This window comes from Tachyglossus aculeatus, chromosome 7, assembly GCF_015852505.1.
Source record: "Tachyglossus aculeatus isolate mTacAcu1 chromosome 7, mTacAcu1.pri, whole genome shotgun sequence".
Lineage (NCBI taxonomy): Eukaryota > Metazoa > Chordata > Mammalia > Monotremata > Tachyglossidae > Tachyglossus > Tachyglossus aculeatus.
In genome coordinates this window covers 39,525,476-39,547,721 of record NC_052072.1, presented here as the reverse complement: position 1 = coordinate 39,547,721, position 22,246 = coordinate 39,525,476, and the positions used below count along the sequence as shown (strand labels likewise).

General features: G+C 40.3%; 1 protein-coding gene across 4 annotated transcripts in view; it reads left to right on the top strand.

Annotated features, from left to right (window-relative positions):
• Positions 1-10,687, top strand: part of OPA1 (OPA1 mitochondrial dynamin like GTPase) — a 75,985-nt gene extending 65,298 nt beyond the window's left edge. For all 4 annotated transcript variants that reach the window (XM_038748818.1, XM_038748817.1, XM_038748820.1 and 1 more), the window contains 2 exons: positions 6,798-6,875; positions 8,742-10,687. In XM_038748818.1, the coding sequence (XP_038604746.1) occupies positions 6,798-6,862 (65 nt within the window). In that variant the 3' untranslated portion in view covers positions 6,863-6,875; positions 8,742-10,687. The remainder of the gene's footprint in view (positions 1-6,797; positions 6,876-8,741) is intronic.
• The last annotated feature ends 11,559 nt before the right edge of the window (positions 10,688-22,246 follow it).

The following is a 22,246-nucleotide window of genomic DNA, read 5'->3' as shown; positions in this document are numbered from 1 at the left end:
TTTCTATCTTCCCCACCCCCAGCCAATAAAACTAAAGAACTATAAAGTTTTACTCCAAATTACCTACTCAAAACTAAGGATTTGTGATTTTTCTTCCATTTGCACCAACCTAAAGTATTCTTAACTCCAAAATAAAGCATCTCTTGGTCTGGCTTTTCTGTATTCAGAACCTAATTACAGATCAATTAGTATGTTTTTGAGGCTTAGTTGAGCTTATATCCGAGGATTAATAAAAATAAAATGAGGATAGCAGTTTCATTTCATGTGACGATAAAAGGATCCTAAGTATGAATGGGTGTCAAGTTATCTGAAAAAATAAGTTCTTTCAGCAATAGCGAAAGTATAGAGGGAGGATTATGGTAATATTCATGCCCTGATTAGGAAGCATAATGAATACATGTATTCAGTAGTTCATCTTTTATGTAAACATTGAGGAAATTAAATGTAGAATGAGTATTCATTGCATGTAGACTTGTTCATACACCAAACATGGATGTGGTATGGTGTTCCTGATCAGGTGTAATTGGTTAATTAGGGTGACTGTCAAAAATTATAGGTGCTATAGTTATTTAGACATTCAACCATGTGTAAATCTAATATTTAACAATCCAAAGAGAATTTGCTAAATTAACTGCACACACATTCTGGTGAAGATCATTTCTAATGTCATAGTAAACTAAACACAATTATGCTGCTTGAAAAGTCATTGACTATGGGATATTACAGAAAACCAGAGAAGTTCCAGTGTAGGACACTGAAATCCATCTGCTCGCCCATCTGTCCATCCGACTGACCATCTATCTGTCCGTCTGTTCGTCCATCTGTCCATCCATCAGTCTGTCGGGGAAGAGCAAAGGGATGCTCTGTGATCTTGGAAAGATCACTGCACTTTTCTGTGCCTCAGTTGCGTCATCTGTGGAGTGGGGATTGAGACAGCGAGCCCCAAATGGGACAGTGACTTTGTCCAACTCGATTTGCTTGTATCTACCCTAGTTCTTAGGACAGTGCCTAGCACATAGTAAGCACATAACAAATACCATCATTATCATTATTATTATAAATAAAATTAGGTAGATCAATGTCGTATTTATTGAGCGCTTACTGTGTGCAGAGCACTGTACTAAGCGCTTGGGAAGTACAAGTTGGCAACATATAGAGGCAGTCCCTACCCAACAGTGGGCTCACAGTCTAAAAGGGGGAGACAGAGAACAAAACCAAACATACTAACAAAGTGAAATAAATAGAATAGAAATGTACAAGTAAAATAAATAAATAAATAGAATAATAAATATGTACAAACATATATACATATATACAGGTGCTGTGGGGAAGGGAAGGAGGTAAGATGGGGGGATGGAGAGGGGGGCGAGGGGGAGAGGAAGGAAGGGGGTCAGTCTGGGAAGGCCTCCTGAAGGATAGATGCAGAATAATCGTAATAACAATCACAACATCAGTAATAATCACAACACTTCAAGTGATAACCACTGCCACCTCACCTTGCCCCCTCCTACCTCACCTCCCTTCTCTCCTTCCGTGTCCCAGCCCACAAACTCTGCTCCTCTGCTGCTGCTAACCTCCTCACTGTGCCTCGTTCTCGCCTGTCCCGCCATCGACCCCCGGCCCACGTCCTCCCCCTGGCCTGGAATGTCCTCCCTCCACACATCCACCAAACTAGCTCTCTTCCCCCCTTCCCCCTTCAATTAATTATATTAATTCCCCCTTCAAAGCCCTACTGAAACCTCACCTCCTCCAGTAGGCCTTCCCAGACTGAGCCCCCCTTTCCCTCAGCTCCCCCTCCCCATCGCCCCGACTTGCTCCCTTTGCTCTACCCCACTCTCTGCCCCACAGCACTTGTGTATATATGTACAAATCTATAATTCTATTTATATTAATACCTGTTTTATTTGTTCTAATGTGAATATATATCTCTAATTCTCTCTCTATTAATTCTACTGGTGCCTGTTTACTTGTTCTGATGTTTGTCTCCCCCCTTCTAGACTGTGAGCCCATTGCGGGCAGGGATTGTCTTTCTTTGCTGCTGAATTGTACTTTCCAGTCGCTTAGTATAGTGCTGTGCATACAGTAAGCGCTCAGTAAATACGATAGAATGAATGAATGAATAAAGGAGGGGGAGAGAGACATCAATACAAATAAATAAAACCATTGTTGGGTAGGGATTTTCTCTGTCTGCTGCCAAATTGTACTTTCCAAGCGCTTAATAAGTGAGCACCTGTATTTATGTATATATGTTTGTACATATTTATTACTCTATTTATTTATTTTACTTGTTCGTATCTATTCTATTTATTTTATTTTGTTTGTATGTTTGGTTTTGTTCTCTGTCTCCCCCTTTTAGACTGTGAGCCCACTGTTGGGTAGGGACTGTCTCTATATGTTGCCAGCTTGTACTTCCCAAGCACTTAGTACAGTGCTCTGCACATAGTAAGTGCTCAATAAATACGATTGATTGATTGATTGAGCACTCAATATATACGTAAGCACTCAATAAGTGCGATTGAATATCTAACACTGTCATTTCATATAGACCAATCATCACGCTTTCACCAAAGCCAATAATATTGCCAGTTTATCGCCGTACTGAGACTCCTGGAAATAGCTGAATTTCATAAGGTGGTGGGTACCTTTTGTACCCCCATTTGAAAAGGCATTTGAGTTACATTTTTCAAGTACAATATGAAATCAGAACTATGTTTTCCAAGCAGTTAGTACAATGCTCTGCACCCAGTAAGTGCCAAATAAATGCCATAGATTAATTGCAGTCCTTTGCGTACAAGTGCTCGTTTTGTTGTCTTATGCTTTCTAGTCGGCTCTGCCCCAGAGCGACGCCATGGGTACATCTCTCCCAGAACGCCCCACCTCCATCTGCAGCCGTTCTGGTAGTGTATCCATAAAGTTTTCTTGGGAAAAATACCCAAGTGGTTTACCATTGCCTCCATAAATACCGTGAATTTATTAATTTCAGCCTAAACTGGTGCAAAAGTAAAATCCATTAGCTAACTCATCGGATGCACAACGTTCTTTGCCGTTATCGAGAAGAAATAGAATAATCACGAATAATCCCTACAGCGGTTATGAATACATCCATGGTGTATTTATTAGTATTAATTAGTATTAGCAGTAATACTAGTGATTACTGCCACTTATATATAATATACTAATATAGTAAATACATAGCACGTTATATAATAATAAACATTATTACTATATTTTATCGTGTATAAAATATATGCGGATATAAATTAATAATGCTATCATCATCATCATCATCAATCGTATTTATTGAGCGCTTACTGTGTGCAGAGCACTGTACTAAGCGCCTGGGAAGTACAAATTGGCAACATATAGAGACAGTCCCTACCCAACAGTGGGCTCACAGTCTAAAAGGGGGAGACAAAACCAAACATACTACAAAATAAAATAGAATAGATATGTGCAAGTCAAATAAATAAATAAATAAATGATATGTTAGTGATATTGATATAATTAATGCTAATTGCTAATGCTGATTAGTATTAATTAGTATTAATATCTCCCCCTCTATGGTGAGCAGGGAATGTGACTTCCAACTCTGTTATATTGTACGCTCCTGAGCGCTTAGTACAGTACTCTGCACACAGTAAGCACTCAATGAATATGTTTGATTGATGGATGAAACTATTTCCACGCTGGTTTTTACTCGTGCGTTGGTGAACTTGAAAGTTCACCTTGTACCCTTCAATCAGTCCTATTTATTGAGCTCTTGAGCACTGTACTAAGCGCTTGAAAGTACAGTGTAACAGAGTTGGTAGTTACATTCCCTGCCCACTAGACTCTAGTCCTCCAGGCCATAAGCTCCTTTATAAACACTGAGGAAGTGTTTCTAGAGATTTCTGAAGCCCAGTTCTCTAAACCACATATATAAAAACTGTAGTTTTCACATGCAGCCATCTAATAATTGTAATGGGGCCTCTAACAAAATAATCAAAAGATCAAAATGGTAAGTGTTCTCATTGAAAATGTCATTTTTCATGTATTTTATCAAGTTCATATGTGTCTCTAAGCCATTTTTAGACTGTGAGCCCACTGTTGGGTAGGGACCGTCTCTAGATGTTGCTAACTTGTACTTCCCAAGCGCTTAGTACAGTGCTTTGCACACAGTATGCGCTCAATAAATATGATTGATTAGATTAAAACCATTTATTCTGACCTTTAAAGCAAAGTATTGTAGCCATAATAATAGTCTTCCATGCAGAAGGGAAAAAATCAAAATAAATTTCACAAAAATTGCTTCAAAACAGCTTTGTTGTCATATTAATTGCCTCCTTAACTATGTTTTCCGTGACTCTACATCTCCTCCTTGTCACTGTTGTCTGAAGACAGTCTCTCCGTGCAGTGGTCTTCAAATGTAAGTAGTTGAGGGCAGAGTATTTGCAGTTGTATTTTGGAAAACAGCACTGCGTGGCCTAATTTCCGTGACTTCTTTTTAACGGATTATTAGACCTATCAAAACAAAATGAATCTTAAGAAATTTGGGTTCAGTTTTTTGGACCGTACAGAAGCATGTCCATTTTTCTCAGTTTTACTTTTCCAGCACAGTTGTTCAGAAGAGTTTCCTGTGACTTAAAATTGCTTTATTTTCCAGTTTGACTTTCCCCAAGTAATCCCTCCAGCTGAGCCGTGGAGGTCATTGACAGGGCAGAAGAGGAAAGCTCGGTCAGCTGACTGGTCTTGGTGTGGATATAAAATTATTCCACATTTCCACCATTGCCATCCACAGAATTTACGGATCGTGAAATAACAAAATAGGATTGTAGTTTTATAATTCTGCTTCTGAATTTTTATATTGTTCTACATTATTTAGCATACCCCATTTCTCTCTCTTCCCCTGTCATCTGTGTTTTTAGAAATGGCCGTGGGTTGACAGTTTGAATAATAAAGTTTAGCCTGCGTTTCGATAAAACTTTTTGAAAACCCTTATAATTGATGAGTTCGAGTAGAGACTTACGTATAAGTGGTTTAAATATAATTGTGTGTAATACGTAATTAAAATTATAAAATATTATTTATCCAGTAGTCTCTCTTCCCCTGTCATTTGTGTTTTTAGAAATGGCCGTGGGTTGACAGTTTGAATAATAAAGTTTAGCCTGCGTTTCGATAAAACTTTTTGAAAACCCTTATAATTGATGAATTCGAGTAAAGAAGAGACTTACGTATAAGTGGTTTAACTATAATTGTGTGTAATACGTAATTAAAATTATAAAATATTATTTATCCAGTAGTTCTCTCTTCCCCTGTCATTTGTGTTTTTAGAAATGGCCGTGGGTTGACAGATTGAATAATAAAGTTCAACCTGCGTTTCGATAAAACTTTTTGAAAACCCTTATAATTGATGAATTCGAGTAAAGAAGAGACTTACGTATAAGTGGTTTAACTATAATTGTGTGTAATACGTAATTAAAATTATAAAATATTATTTATCCAGTAGTTCTCTCTTCCCCTGTCATTTGTGCTTTTAGAAATGGCCGTGGGTTGACAGTTTGAGTAATAAAGTTTAACCTGCGTTTTGATAAAACTTTATGAAAACCCTTATAATTAATGAATTCGAGTAAAGAAGAGACTTAGGTATAAGTGGTTTAAATATAATTGTGTGTAATACCTAATTAAAATTCTAAAATGTTATTTATCCAGTAGTTCTCTCTTCCCCGGTCATTTGTGTTTTTAGAAATGGCCGTGGGTTGACAGTTTGAATAATAAAGTTTAACCTGCGTTTTGCTAAAACTTTTTGAAAACCCTTATAATTGATGAATTCGAGTAAAGAAGGGACTTACGTATAAGTGGTTTAAATATAATTGTGTGTAGTACGTAATTAAAATTATAAAATATTATTTATCCAGTAGTCTCTCTTCCGGTCATTTGTGTTTTTAGAAATGGCCGTGGGTTGACAGTTTGAATAATAAAGTTTAACCTTCGTTTCGATAAAACTTTTTGAAAACCCTTATAATTGATGAATTCGAGTAAAGAAGAGACTTACATATAAGTGGTTTAAATATAATTGTGTGTAATACGTAATTAAAATTATAAAATATTATTTATCCAGTAGTTCAAACATACATGAAGTAGTTGAAATTAACCCGTGATATCTAGTACTGAGTACTTAGTACAGAGCACTGTACTAAGGTCTTGGGAAAGAACAATACAACTGAGTTTGTAGACATGCAATCAGTATGTCAGTTTTATATCCTGAGGGTTTACTATGTGTAGAGGTATCCTACCTACAAGAAGCTTACAGTCTACTGGGGGAAACAGATGTTAATAAGGGAAATAGAGTGTAAGTATATATGCAGTGAGTATCAAAGTGCTTAAGTGTACCAATCCAAGTGCATAGGTGCTAACTGTATAGTGAAATATGAGTTGTTTCAAATTTAGCTATTCCTAAATAAGAATATATACTTTTATACCAATTTCACATTTATTGCTATAGACTTATTTTTAAAGAAATTCGGAATAGTAATTGTTATTGCATGCATTTCCTGTCAGGAAATTTGGGAATTCAAAATATTTATTCACATTTGTTGGAGGATGTCTTCTATCTAGAAATTGTAGGTGCTAGAAATGGAGTATCTGTTAAAATACAATGCAATTTTGTGTCATTTTACAAAATAAAGTTTTTGAAATCTGTACAATATGGAAGACATGATTTCACAGTAATTTCATCATCTTTAAATACAGGAATTGAAACAACCAAGTCTTTAAAGAACTGACTCTTAATTCAAACATTTTGTGGTCTCTCTTTCCAGAAAAAGTTAGAGAAATACAGGAAAAACTTGAATGTTTTATTGAAGCTCTCCATCAGGAGAAATAAATCGTCTAAGCAGGTAATGTGCATTTTTATATCTAATTACCACCTTTGTAGTATCACTAGAGATGGAGTATTTTCACAGTATCATGGTACTTCCCCTTACCTCCTTGACTTTATTAATTTTGAAGGTACTAATTCTAATTACCATAGCTTTTGAAACTAAGGCACGAATGTTAAATTTTTATTGTCACTTTGGTTACCATAATTGCTTTCTCACAAACAAATCTGTCGTCCAAAACACATTTAAATTAACAGTGACATTTGGTTGAGTAATGCAGTGATAAAATACAAGAGGCAAGCTGTAACAGTTGCTTTTTTCTTTCACTCATGTAGTTCGTAAAAGTGGTAAATTATGCTTGTCTTGTCACTTTGCCACTGATTTTCATTAAAAAAAATCCAAAAGGTACAGCTGCAAAAACACTATTAAAAATATATGTACATTGGCGTAACGCATATTTGTTTACCAAGTTTTTTTATAGGAGGTACTAAATCTCACTTAGTGTGTACAGTGTTTAACCTGTTGTGCTGTTGAAACTACCGAAACATAAATCGCTAATACTTTCCTAGATCTTTGGGGTTCTGACTTTTTTTAACCAAAAAAAAAAGTGTGAGTGCCTTGGTAATTGGCTAAAGATGACTTTCAGTTATGGAGTAGTTATAAAGGGGGAATTAAGCCTGCCTGCCTTTGGGTTGTCTGAGAAAATATATGAAAGGAACGCGTGTAATTCCCTACCAACCCCAAACTGTGTCCTGTCTTCATAGATTTTCCATTGAGGTGCGCATTGTAAAGGTAGATTTAAGGAGCTTCTCCACAAATAGTCACTGTTTTTATGAAGGCCTTCAAAAGGAAGTGCCTTTGAAACTGTTGTTTGCTAAACCAGTTAATGAGTGAAGTCTATTTCTTGCAGTAGTGCAGGGGTTTTGGTAGATTCCCATGCACTTTGAAAGCAAAACTAAGTGGAGCTTACAACTCTGTTCAAGTTCAGTTCCAAGTTTATCTTTTGAGTCCATAATCTTCACCGACTAGGGTCAATACACACACCATGTCTTATCTTTTTGTTTAGCAGTTGCCTTTCCTTTTTGGAGGGGAGAGACATGCATTGGGATGATTTGAAAGAAATTTTACATTATAAATGATATCCCAGAGTCAGACTAGTATCCAGTGGTGAGGTACAGTAAATCAGCATTCAGATCAAAGGAATTAATTTACACAATCTCATCTTATTATCAATAACGCTATTAAACATTTTACCAAGTGTAGGGCAGTATGCTAAAAGCTGGGCTAGAAAGAGGGAGGATAGTCTTATAATAATGATAATAATGATGATGGCATTTGTTAAGCACTTACTATGTGCCAAGCACTGTTCTAAGTGCTGGAGTAGATACAAGGTTATCAGGTTGTCCCATGTGGGACTCCCAGTCTTAATCCCCATTTTACAGGTGAGGTCACTGAGGCACAGAGAAGTTAAGCGACTTGCCCAGAGTCACACAGCTGACAAGTGTCACAGAGCCAGGATTAGAACCCATAACCTCTAACTCCCTAGCCCGTGCTCTTTCCACTAGGCCACGCTTGCTTCCCGTGCTTCAGACACAGTCCCTGTCCCAAATGGCGCTCATAGTCTGCGAGGGAAAACATATCCCCATTTTGCACATTTAGGAAACTGAGGTACAAAGAAACTAAGTGACTTGCCCAAGGTCACACATCAGGCAAGTGACAGAGCCAGAACTGGAGTCCAAGTCTCCTGACTCCCAAGTTTCATGCCCTTTACATTAGGCCATTTTGCCTCATCATTTTTTGTAGTATATAGCAGTATAAAAAGCATTTTAAGCTTGTCTATCGTTAGTGTCTAACTTTATTATATACTTTTTTTTATTTTCACAGAGTCCTTACCAGTAAACACAGTTGCCTGTCTGAACACATTGAACAAAGATGACTCCTTAAAATTCCTTTGGCCTGTCTCCTCCTTCCTGACTTCCCTCCTTTCTAAACACCCTATGAAGTCGTGGGAGGAAAGTAATTTCTTGTGTGGGATGGGAACTTTGAAATCAAGCTGCAGTTTGAATTAAAAACAGAGAAAATGATATTAAAACCTTATTTTTATTGTGTTTAAATGAGACTGGGTGATTATCTGTGGTGCACCATTAAGTTCTGTCCTTGAGGATGATGCTTTACCTTCTCTTTGCTGTGCCACTGCTTCATCGAAATCGTGAAACAGTTTGTCTCAATACCAGTTTCTTTGCCAGAAAATAACACTGGGTATCTGAAATGAAAATGTTATCATTGTACATAAAGATAATACCCTTCAAGCTATATGTTTATATCTGCAATGCTGTATATTGAAGTTTGATTTGATTATTATTCACTTTAAAGTATCTGTGTGAGAGGGAACTAGCAGGAAATCATTGAACAACATAAATATTCAATTATCCTAAAAATGGACTTAAAACGTTGCCACCAGAGTGAAAATATGGTTCAGAAAATAGATTAGCAATATTTTATTCTTTAATTTCATAGTTTCATCTGGGTCAATTTTGAATTTATTTTAGGTCGCATCCCCTTGACTGAGGTTTTCTGTTAACAGAACTATTGCATAGTAAACAAGAAATGAAAAGGATTAAGGGTGGTCAGTTGGCCATAATTTGAATTGGATATCCCCAATAAACATTTCAAATATTTTTTTAAAAAGATTTCTTTTGCCTATAAGAAACCAGAAGTGCTTTCCGTAATTAGAATAATGTAGACCATCCCTTTGTGGTTCCTGACTATAAAAGTTTAGTGACATATAAATAATTCAGTGATGGTCAGCTGAATCAATCACGTAGCTTTCCCAAACAGTATAACTTTGAGCAACTCATTTATTTTTAAACAAAGAAATGGTCCCCTTTTTACTTACAGTATTTTTCCTTTGTTTCAGTTATTTCACTCTCTATGATTAAACTATCCCCCGAATGACATTCTGAATGCTTCAACTCAGTTTCCTTGTTCCTGAATATTCCATTTCAAAAATATATGATTAAATTATGCATTTCTTCCCCAATACTTTTTTATAATAATACCATCAATAACCTTGCAATTCTCCTTTGATCTGGAAAGTTTCCGGTGATTATCTTAAAATTATGATGGCTCTTACTTGGTAAAATTTTTAAAGGTCCCAATTCATGTCTTGTACTTAAGAGCCCTGTGTGAATATTGGTATTTAGGTCATCGGGGTTCAAGGAAGTGTCTCAATTCACTGTTCTATCGAATCTAAGAAACAATGTTAAGAAGAAGGGTGCTTCTTCTACAGTAGTGTTCACTGGCTCTTATCAGTAAAAGGACAGATGGTAGGTGTCATTAAAATTAAAATCTTTTAACCATCCATAAAGGTGTCTCATCAGCTGGAAGGTGTAATGAATGTCTTGGTGTTTTTAGTGTGAAAAATCTTCTTTAGGAGAAAAAGGAAACCGGATTATATTATTTACCACATATGATGGGTCAAGGTAGATAGTTCTGACAATTTTGGAAAAAGAGTTTTCGGAATTGTGAGTTAAGTAAATGGTACTGTTCAAAGTCAATGTTGCACTGTGTCTCTTCTATACATGTAAAAAGACTCTTGCATTTATTTAGAGAGATTAATGTTTTAACTTAAATCCCTGTATAAATGTTGCTTGAAGTTCCATCCAGTAGCCCAGTCATACTTTTTCCAAATGATACCAGTTCTCCTGAGAGTTATAACTTCCCATTACTGCTCATCTCTGATTTAGCATGTTATTTTTGTGGACAGCTAGGTATTTATTGAATGCAGATGTAATTGAAGGACAAATAAATTCAGAGTTTGAACACTTCAACCCTCATGTCCGGTCTGCGGCTCAAAAATCAGAAAGCACTCATGTTAAATTCTTCATTGTGGAAGCTCAAAAATATTGCTGCCCCTTGCTAAGTAGAACTGGGTAGCTTGTGCTCTAATTGGGAAGAACTTGAATGGGCTTAATAATGTAAAGAGTGAAGATTTAGCAAGAATAAACAAAACGTGGTAAACTTCCAGAAAGTTGAAATGGACTTGAGAAAACACTCATGTTAAATTCTTCATTGTAGAAGCTCAAAAATATTGCTGCCCCTTGCTAACTAGAACTGGATAGCTTATGCTCTCTAATTGGGAAGAACTTGAATGGGCTTAATAATGTAAACAGTGAAGATTTAGCAAGAATAAACAAAACGTGGTAAAATTCCAGAAAGTTGAAATGGACTTGGATTAAGAGAGCTCAGGAAAACACCACAGAGAATCAGTAAACGGTATTTATTGTGTTCTTTCTGTGTGCAGAGCAATATAGTAGGTGTTTAGAAGAGTACAATACAACATTGTTGGTAGACATGTTCCCTGCCCAAAAGGAGCTGACTGGAGGGGTCCTACCTCTAGATAAAGTATATAAAATGGCTTTGCAGCTGCTGTGATTTTGTACCAGCTTCCTGAACCAAAAGCTCCGGAGAATATAGGATAATTAGCCAGCTGATTGCCAGTAATTACCTCACATATGCTCGTCAAACGTCTCAAAACTCTGCATGATGGCAATGTATATGTAGATAATTTGTTAGGTAAAATAGCAGGATTTCAATACAAAAAGTAGACTATTCAATATATTATTCTGGCTTTACATCATTGTCTTGTGTGTGTGCATGTGTGTGTATGTTCATATATTACCAGGGAAAGCACGGTGATATCAGTGAGGTGTAACACATGCTAAAAGTACACCACAGTAGCCATTCAACATCAGTGTCCTTGTCCTGAAGCTTCTGAGCAATAGGGATTCTGGCCTCTGCTCCTCTGAGGACCACATCCCCCAAACATCAGGCCCAGAGTAGAGAGGTCTCCTTCCTATACCCTTCAGTCATCCTTGTCCCCCCCAATCCTGCTGTCATTCCTGGTGCTTTCATACTCTTTTCCTCCCTGGTCACAGCAAGGATTGGGAGACAGATTCAGAGCCCATGACTAGTGGACTCCATTCCAGCCCCAATTCTTAGTAGTATTAGGGAGTAAAGGCATCGTTCGGTGCCGAGGGTCCATGGAAGGGATGGGTCTGACTGTGCTCTCCCAGCCCCCAGATTCAGAAAACACTCAAGTTAAATTCTTCATTGTAGGTTATGAGCTAGAGGCGATGACCATCCCAACCCAGTATTCCCCCATTCCCTTCCCTTGTTCATTCATTCGTCCATCCTTTTAGTCTTTTGTTCATTTGTTGAGTGTATATGCAAGTCGTTATACTAGAGACTTGGTAAGCCACAAGGAGAGTACTGTGAGCCCGCTGTTGGGTAGGGACCGTCTCTATATGTTGCCAGTTTGTACTTCCCAAGCGCTTAGTACAGTGCTCTGCACATAGTAAGCGCTCAATAAATACGATTGATGATGATGAGAGTAGAGAAGACATTGTTCTTTCCAAGATCTTGAACTCCAACTATAGAGTGGAAAGTGGGAATCAGAAAGGGACTGGGGGCCAGGCAATTAAAATGGTTGAGACGCTGGAGGTACAGGGGACGGTATTCAAAACCCTTCCCTCCCTCGATTCCCAGTGCAGCCAGATTGATCTCTATTCCTTCCCCCAACTCCCAAGATACCGGGGATTGGGGGATAATGGGAGTAATTCTGCCATTATGGGGCATATGGCAGTACTATGAAAGGGGCAAAAATGGCAATAGTTTTTCGTATCAGGTCACCCCTTCCCAAGGGGTGGCAGCTCCAGAATCCAGAAACCCTAAGCTTGACCCAGGAAAGGAGCAGTTTTAAAGGCACAGCTACTGCAGCAGTAGATTTTTGTACATATTTACTATTCTATTTATTTTGTTAATATGTTTTGTTTTATTTTGTTAATGCATTGTGTTTTGTTGTCTGTCTCCCCCTTCTAGACTGTGAGCCCGCTGTTGGGTAGGGACCGTCTCTATATGTTGCCAACTTGTACTTCCCAGGCGCTTAGTACAGTGCTCTGCACACAGTAAGCGCTCAATAAATGCGATTGAATGAATGAATGAGCGTTTCCACTCTTTAGTCTTCACACACCTTTCTTCCCTCACCCCTGCCTTGCCCATGGCAACATTTGAAGGTTCAGGACGAGAGAGATAAGGCCAGTGGGATTTCGGTCTTCAGGGGTACTTTGCTAGCGATGAAGGCATCCTTCAATTTGGCCCCCTTGGGTGACCATGTGCTTTGCCTGTGCCTAAAACTAACCCCGAACTAGCCCTGGGAAGCAGCATGACCTATTCATGCTGGGAATTCTAGTCCCGGCTCTGCCACTTATCTGCTGTATGACCTTGGTCAAGTCACTTAATTTCTCTGGGCCTCAGTTACCTCATCTGCAAAATGGGGATTAAGACTGAGCCCTGTGTGGGACAAGGACTGTGTGCAACCTGATTAGCTTGTAGCTACCCCAACACTTAGAAATAACAATAATAATTGTGGTATTTAAGTGCTTACTCTGTGCTAAGCACTGTACTAAGCGCTCGGGTGGTTACAAGAAGAACAGGTTGGCATAGTCCCTGTCCCATGTGGGGCTCACAGTCTCAATCCCTATTTTACAGATGAGGTTCCTGAGGTAGAGAGAAGTAAAATAACTTGCCCAAGGTCACACGGCTCTATCCACTACGCCATGCTGCTTGACACATAAGTGCTTAACAAATGCCATCATTATTATTATTATTGGTATTATTAACACAAGCTGAGAGGAGCCAGACAGGGACTGTTCCTTCTGTCCGGCCCCGTTGCAGCTGTACTTACTCTTTCCAATCCTCAGCTAAGTGGAGGATACAGTGGTGCAACATCTATGGGGGACTGTGAGCCCACTGTTGGGTAGGGACTGTCTCTATATGTTGCCAACTTGTACTTCCCAAGCGCTTAGTACAGTGCTCTGCACACAGCGCTCAATAAATACGATTGATTGATTGATTGATTGATTGACGGAAACCTAACTCCCCAGCCTCATTGCAGCTGAACCCCCAGATCTCATTTCAGCTCTAAGGGTTGTCCCCCTCTCCATCCCCCCCATCTTGCCTCCTTCCCTTCCCCACAGCACCTGTATATATGTATATATGTTTGTACATATTTATTACTCTATTTATTTATTTTACTTGTACATATCTATTCTATTTTATTTTGTTAGTATGTTTGGCTTTTTTTTCTATGTCTCCCCCTTTTAGACTGTGAGCCCACTGTTGGGTAGGGACTGTCTCTATATGTTGCCAACTTGTACTTCCCAAGCGCTTAGTACAGTGCTCTGCACACAGTAAGCGCTCAATAAATACGATTGATTGATTGATTGATGGAAACCTAACTCCCCAGCCTCATTGCAGCTGAACCCCCAGATCTCATTTCAGCTCTAAGGGTTGTCCCCCTCTCCATCCCCCCCATCTTACCTCCTTCCCTTCCCCACAGCACCTGTATATATGTATATATGTTTGTACATATTTATTACTCTTTATTTATTTTACTTGTACATATCTATTCTATTTATTTTATTTTGTTAGTATGTTTGGCTTTTTTTTTCCTCTGTCTCCCCCTTTTAGACTGTGAGCCCAATGTTGGGTAGGGACTGTCTCTGTATGTTGCCAGTTTGTACTTCCCAAGCGCTTAGTACAGTGCTCTGCACATAGTAAGCGCTCAATAAATATGATTGATTGATTGATCGATTTGGGCAGAGGGAACAGATGGCAGTCAGACCACACCAGGAAGCAGGGGAAGGGACCAGCTGAAGCTCAGATCCTTCTCCTGAGTCCTATTGCGGCCAACTCCAATTTGGGGAAGATGGCATCGGAAAAGAATGGGTTTGGGCTATGCCAAAGCTGGAGGGAGAAATGGGTACGGTCCCCAGTCCTAGGAGTAACAAACACTTTATCTTTTCTCCAAGTGGAACATCAAGACAGAGGTCTCTAAATATGCAGAAAACCCAGACTTGGCGTTCTTCACTCCAATGAGGACAAAATAGCCGAAAAAAAAATAGGCCAAAGAAATCAGGAGTGCCCTAATGGTAATTAAAATCTTCTTGTTGCTTCTTAAAAATGAAAACAAGGAAAGTAGATGGACATTTTGCTTGTGGTTCCAGAAGCAGCGTGGCTTAGTGGAAAGACTTGGGCTTGGGAGTCAGAGGACATGGATTCTAATCCTGGCTCTGCCACTTGTCTGCTGTATGACCTTGGGCAAGCCACTTCACTTCTCTGTGCCTCAGTTACCTTATCTGTAGAATGGGGATTAAGATTGTGAGCCCCACATGGGACAACCTGATTACCTTGTATCTACCCCAATACTTAGAAAAGTGCTTGGCACGTAGTAAGCGCTTAACAAATACCATCATGATGCACAGAGTAAGCGGTCAATAAATGATTGAATTATGGAAGAAATTAGGGAAATATTTGGATGTATGGTGAAAGAATTTGCTCTGCTAATAGCAGTCGGACCTTTAGGAAGCATTTTTTGAGGCTCAGTTTTCCAAACCTGTGATCTAATGAAGAATGAAGGAGAAAGTGAAATCTGAAACAGCCTCCTTACATCTTAGCGAGTATCGTGTTTTTAAAACATCTTGAGTGACGGTAAGGACGCAAGAACGTCAAGCAAAAACTCCTCACTGTCGGCTTCATGGCTGTCCATCACCTCGCCCCCTCCTACCTCACCTCCCTTCTCTCCTTCTACTGCCCAGCCCGCACCCTCCGCTCCTCCACCGCTAATCTCCTCACTGTGCCTCGTTCTCGCCTGTCCCGCCATCGACCCCCGGCCCACATCCTCCCCCTGCCTGGAATGCCCTCCCTCTGCCCATCCGCCAAGCTAGCTCTCTTCCTCCCTTCAAAGCCCTACTGAGAGCTCACCTCCTCCAAGAGGCCTTCCCAGACTGAGCACCCTCCTTCCTCTCCCCCTCCCCACCCCCCCGCTCTACCTCCTTCCCCTCCCTACAACATGTATATGTGTTTGTACAGATTTATTATTATATTTTACTTGTACATATTTACTATTCTATTTATTTTATTTTGTTAATATGTTTCGTTTTGTTGTCTGTCTCCCCCTTCTAGGCTGTGAGCCCGCTGTTGGCTTGGGACCTTAGTACAGTGCTCTGCGCACAGTAAGTGCTCAATAAATGCGATTGATTGATTGATTGGGACCGTCTCTATATGTTGCCAACTTGTACTTCCCAAGCGCTCAGCACACAGTAAGCGCTCAATAAATACAATTGAATGAATGAATAAAACATTTTATTAATCCCAGTTTCCAAGGCACTTTGGGGAAAAAACCATTTCTGTAATTGCTACTTTCGAGTCCATTTCCGCTTCCAAGTGAGCTGTCAAGTATTCAGAGGTACTTTTATTTCTGGGGTTACTGAGGGAGTACTCTTACTGCTAAATTATTGGTCAGAAATAAACTGTGGATAGTAAAATCAGGTTGAGCACATTCTTTGCTTTCTTTTTTCCATTGCTACTTAGAAAAATCCTGTATTTATCAGGATCTTATGAACCTACAAATTTCTCAGCAGTGATGGGAGATTGTGATTCTACTGCCATGATTCCTTCATGCCATGGTTCTGCGAAGCAGCGTAGCCTAATGGAAAGAACAACGACCTCGGGGTCGGGACCTGAAATCTAAACTTGTGTAGGCAAAGAAACTAAAGAAAATCTAAAATAACTGGCTGTATTTCAATCATCAAGGCCTGAATATGTGTGTCCTAGAGGTCTAGAAGGATTGATGCATGTTACTATCAAGCCCGCTGGGCGAATAACTTGGAAAATTGGTGGAGGGTAAACTGATTATTTGATCAATCAATCAATGGTTTTTACTGAATGCTTACTATGTGCCGAGCACAGTACAGGCGTTTGAGAGAGAATACTTCCGTAGAATAGTAGATATGTTCCCTGCCTACAGAGCTCACAAACTAGAAGATGAGACGGACATTAAAAATGAATTACTGATCGGGGAATGAGTACTTTGATATTTACACAGGTAATGTGAGGCTGGAGATGGGGTATCGGTCGCTTAAACGGTTCATATACAAGTGAATGGGCAACATAGAAGAGAGGGCTAATAGGAGAAACGAGGGTCTCATCAAGGAGGGCCTCTTGGAGGAGGTGTGGTTTTAGTAGGGTTTTCAAGGTGGGGAGAGAGGTGGTCTGTTAGCTATGATGAGAGTGTGAGTTTCAAGGCCAGAGGAGGACTTGAGGAAAGGGTCCACGGCAAGACAGATGAGATCAAAGTACAACGAATAGGTTGGCATTAGAGGAGTGAAGTATGTTGACTGAATTACAGGAGATCAGCTAGGTAAGGGAGAGGTGACAGGGCTTTAAAGAAGCAGCGTGGCTCAGTGGAAAAGAGCATGGGCTTTGGAGCCAGAGGTCATGGGTTCGTATCCCAGCTCCGCCACATGTCTGCTGTGTGACCTTGGGCAAGTCACTTAACCTCTCGGAGCCTCAGTTCCCTCATCTGTAAAATGGGGATTAAGACTGTGAGCCCCACGTGGGACAACCTGATCATCAATCATCAATCAATCGTATTTATTGAGCGCTTACTATGTGCAGAGCACTGGACTAAGCGCTTGGGAAGTACAAATTGGCAACATATAGAGACAGTCCCTACCCAACAGTGGGCTCACAGTGTAAAAGGGGGAGACAGAGAACAAAACCAAACATACTAACAAAATAAAATAAATAGAATAGATATGTACAAACAAAATAAATAAATAAATAGAGTAATAAATATGTACAGACATATATACAGGTGCTGTGGGGAAGGGAAGGAGGCACCTTGTATCCCCCCCAGCGCTTAGAACAGTGCCTCGCACATCGTAAGCGCTTAACAAATGCCATCATTATTACTATTATTATTATTAAAGCCAACGGTAAGGAGATTCTGTTGGATGTGGAGATGGATGGGCAACCACTGAAGGTTTCTGAGGAGTAGGGAGAGGTGGACCAAGCAGTTTAAGGAAAATGACCTGGGCAGGAGAATGAAGTATGGACTGGAGATGGGAGAGACAGGAGGCGGGGAGGTCAGTGAGGAGACTGCTACCCCATTAATCCAGGCACTTAGCCTATCCCATCCATCAGCCTCCTTGCTGACCTCCCCGTACTTCACCCTGCTGCCCGGATCACTTTTTAACAAAACCGTACAGTCCATGTTTCTCCTCAAGAACTTCAGGCAGTTGCACATCCACCTCTGCATCAAACAAAAACTATTTACCATCTGCTTTAAAGCAATCAGCTCACCCCCCTACCTTACCTTGCTGCTTTCCTACTACAACCCAGACAGCACACTTTACTCCCCTAATGCTAACCTACTCACTGTACCTCCATCTCATCTATCTCGCCACTGACCTCTCGTCCATATCCTACGTCTGGCCTGGAAATGCAGCTACTGGAAGGAATCAATAAATGGTATTGAGTGCTTACATTTTTTATTTTTTTATGATACTAGTTAAACGCTTACTATGTGCCAGGCACTGTACTAAGTGCTGTGATAAATGCAAGATAGGTGGGATGCAGCCCCTAACCCACATGGGGCTCACAGACTAAGGGGGAGGGAGAATGAGTAATAAAGCCCCATTTTGCAGTTGAAGAAACTGAGGCACAGGAACATTAAGTGACTTGCCGAAGAGTAGCTGTGCAGGGATTAGAACCAGGGTCCTCTAACCCCAGGCACAATCTTGCTCTTTCTATTAGGTCAAACTGTATACTGTTTGCAGAGCTCCGTACTAAGCTTTGGGAGAGTACTGTTCAACAGAGTTAGTATCCATGTCCCTTTCCCATTAGGAGCGAACAGTCTAGAGAGGAGATAGATATTAAAATAAATTGCAGATATGTACGTAAGTCCTGTGGGACTGAAGGTAGGATGATTATCAAGTGCTTAAAGGGTACAGACCCAAGTGTGTAGATGATGCAGAAAGGAGAGGGAGTAGGGGAATGAGAACCTAGTAGAGGAAGATGTCTTAGAGGAGATGTAGGAAGACTTTGAAGGTGGGGAAAGTGGTAGTGTGTCGAATTTGAAGGCCGTTGGAGGTTCCTCCCCTACTTCAAATCTTTCCTGCTTCCCTTCCCCCTCTACAAAATCAATCAATCATATTTATTGAGCTCTTACTGTGTGCAGAGCACTGTACTAAGCGCTTGGGAAGTACAAGTTGGCAACATATAGAGACAGTCCCTACCCAACAGTGGGCTCACAGTCTAAAACACAGTTAAGTGTGTCATAGAGGATAGAGCACAGTCCTGGGAGTCAGAAGGTCATGAGTTCCGATCCCTACTCTGCCACTTGTCTGCTGCGTGACCTTGGGCAAGTCACCTGATTTATCTGTGCCTCGGTCTCCTAATCTGTAAAACGGGGATTAAGACTGTGGGACGTGGACTGTGTCCAACCCAACTTGCTCGTATCCACCCCAGCGCTTAGTACAGTGCCTGGCACATAATAAGCACTTAACAAATGCCAGAAGAGAAGCAGCTTGGCTCAGTGGAAAGAGCACAGGCTTTGGAGTCAGAGGTCATGGGTTCAAATCCCGGCTCCGCCAACTGTCAGCTGTGTGACTTAACTTCTCTGTGCCTCAATTACCTCATCTGTAAAATGGGGATTAAAACTGTGAGGCCCCCCCCAGTGGAACAACCAGATCACCCCGTAACCTCCCCAGCGCTTAGAACAGTGCCTTGCGCATAGTAAGCGCTTAACAAATGCCATCATTATTAAATGCCAGAATTATTATTTAAATTTCTCACTGTGGGGCAACTGGAAACCACTGATGTGTTGGTGCCTATTTAATGCACTTGCTCACTTGAGACCTCTTCCTCTTCGTCTGCCTTCCCTGAGGACTACCTGAAGTTTGCACATTCAGGCCCAGCCTACAGGCTATATCATCATCATCATCAATCGTATTTATTGAGCGCTTACTATGTGCAGAGCCCTGTACTAAGCGCTTGGAAAGTACAAATTGGCAACACATAGAGGCAGTCCCTACCCAACAGTGGGCTCACAGTCTAAAATATCCCCCGAACTTCCCTGTGTACCAGTATGTACATCTGTGTGAGTGTCTGTGAGTGGCATGTACTCACTGCTTCTTTTCTGTATGTCTCTCCCCTGCTTGAACCTTTCCTTCTACTCCCTGAAGATCTTCATCCGTCCCACTTTGAGCTCTAAAAAATTGACTCTCTTTAAGCGGACTCAAGAAAACCCTGAAGATTGTAAAAGATCAAAGAAGGGAAAAAAAACTTTTGGCCATAATCAGGAAAGGTATTGTTCTTCCACTACACAAGACTGGGAAAAATAGAGAAAGATTTAGTGGTACAAATAACCACGAGTTGTTGAGAATATGAGTCAATAATATAAGGCCACCTTTAAAATTAATATTCTGGAATCTATTAACAGATGCAGTGGGACAACTGGGAAGTAAGTCTTCCTCAATAATAGATCTTAGTAAGACCTTTATTAGCGTACTGGGGATACACTTTGAAACAGAGATAGGTAAATTGGAGAGTCCAGAAAATAATACTAATAATAATAATGGCATGTATTAAGCGCTTACTATGTGCAAAGCACTGTTCTAAGCACTGGGGAGGTTACAAGGTGATCAGGTTGTCCCACGGGGGGCTCACAGTCTTAATCCCCATTTTACAGATAAGGTAACTGAGGCACCGAGAAGTTAAGTGGCTTATCCAAAGTCACACAGCTGACAATCGGCGGGGCCGGGATTTGAACCCCTGACCTCTGACTCCAAAGCCCGGGCTCTTACCACGTCATCCCCCTGGCCTGGAATGCCCTCCCTCTGCCAATCTGCCAAACTAGCTCTCTTCCTCCCTTCAAGGCCCTACTGAGAGCTCACCTCCTCCAGGAGGCCTTCCCAGACTGAGCCCCTTCCTTCTCCCCCTCGTCCCTCTCTCCATCCCCCCCATCTTACCTCCTTCTCTTCCCCACAGCACCTGTATATATGTATATATGTTTGTACATATTTGTTTCTCTATTTATTCATTTATTTTACTTGTACCTATCTATTCTATTTATTTTATTTTGTTAGTATGTTTGGTTTTGTTCTCTGTCTCCCCCTTTTAGACTGTGAGCCCACTGTTGGATAGGGACCGTCTCTATATTTTGCCAACTTGTACTTCCCAAGCACTTAGTACAGTGCTCTGCACACAGTAAGCACTCAATAAATACGATTGATTGATTACCACTGAGCAACAATGAAAGAAAAATGAGTGCAGCATTAGACTATAGGTCCTCAGCAATGTTAAAGGCATTATCTAGCCTGTAGAAAATAAATGGTGGGAATCATGTTTATTTTTTTATTTTACTGAGGGTACTGACCAAACGTTCTTCAGGTCCAAAAGAATAAATGGGCTTTAATTCAAAGAGAGATTATGGTTGAAGGAAACATCTTCTTGATTCTGAGGGTGATGAAACAGTGGAATAGTTACCTTTCGAGCTTGTAGAACCTCCATATCTGGGATTGATTTGGGGGAAAATAACCTAGGCAGGTGTAGCCAAACTGCAGATATGGGTCGAGAAGCAGCATGGTGTAGTGGCTAGAGCTCAGGTCATAGGTTTAATCCCGGCTCCACCACTGTCTTCTGTGTCACTTTGGGCAAGTCACTATCAATCAATCAATCAATCGTATTTATTGAGCACTTACTGTGTGCAGAACACTGTACTAAGCACTTGGGAAGTACAAGTTGGCAACATATAGAGACAGTCCCTACCCAACAGTGGGCTCACTAGACTTCTCTATGCCTCAGTTATCTCATCTGTAAAAAATAGGCATTGAGTGAGAGTCCAATGTGGGACAGGGACTATATCCAACCTGATTAACTTATATCTAGCCCAGCACTTAAAACAGTGATTGGCAAATACTAAGCGCTCAACAAGTATCATTATTATTATTATTATGGGTGGTGTTGTTATCTCAATTACCTGACAAGGATCCTCCCTCTAAATTAAACTGTGATCCCTATGCAGGACAGGGATTGAGCCCGACCTGATTATTTTTGCCCCTAACCCAGCGCTTAGAACAGTGCTTGACACTTAGTAAGTGCTTAACAAATACCATTAGGAAAGGATCCTTCCAGCTCTAGGGTTCTGGGATTTTACTGCAAACCAAAATGATTCTGTTGAATTCAACGGAACTATTTTTCAGTGAAACATGCTTCGTAAAATCCTTTCTTCAAGTGGATGACGTCCTTTAGCTTGAGAAACGTACCTAAACGTAGGTTTTTTTCGAGTTTTATGCCGTCTCAAGTTACTGCTTAGTGCCCATCACTTGGTATTTTCGAGATGTTTAATCTACTTGTTAATCACTCCAATTCATCATTTCTCCTCCACTGACAATGTTTCACTCTTTCTTTTTAAAAAAATCCAGATAATTAAAGGCTCGGCAAATAATTGCTGTTCTAATTGAATTATCTCTGATTCTTAGCAC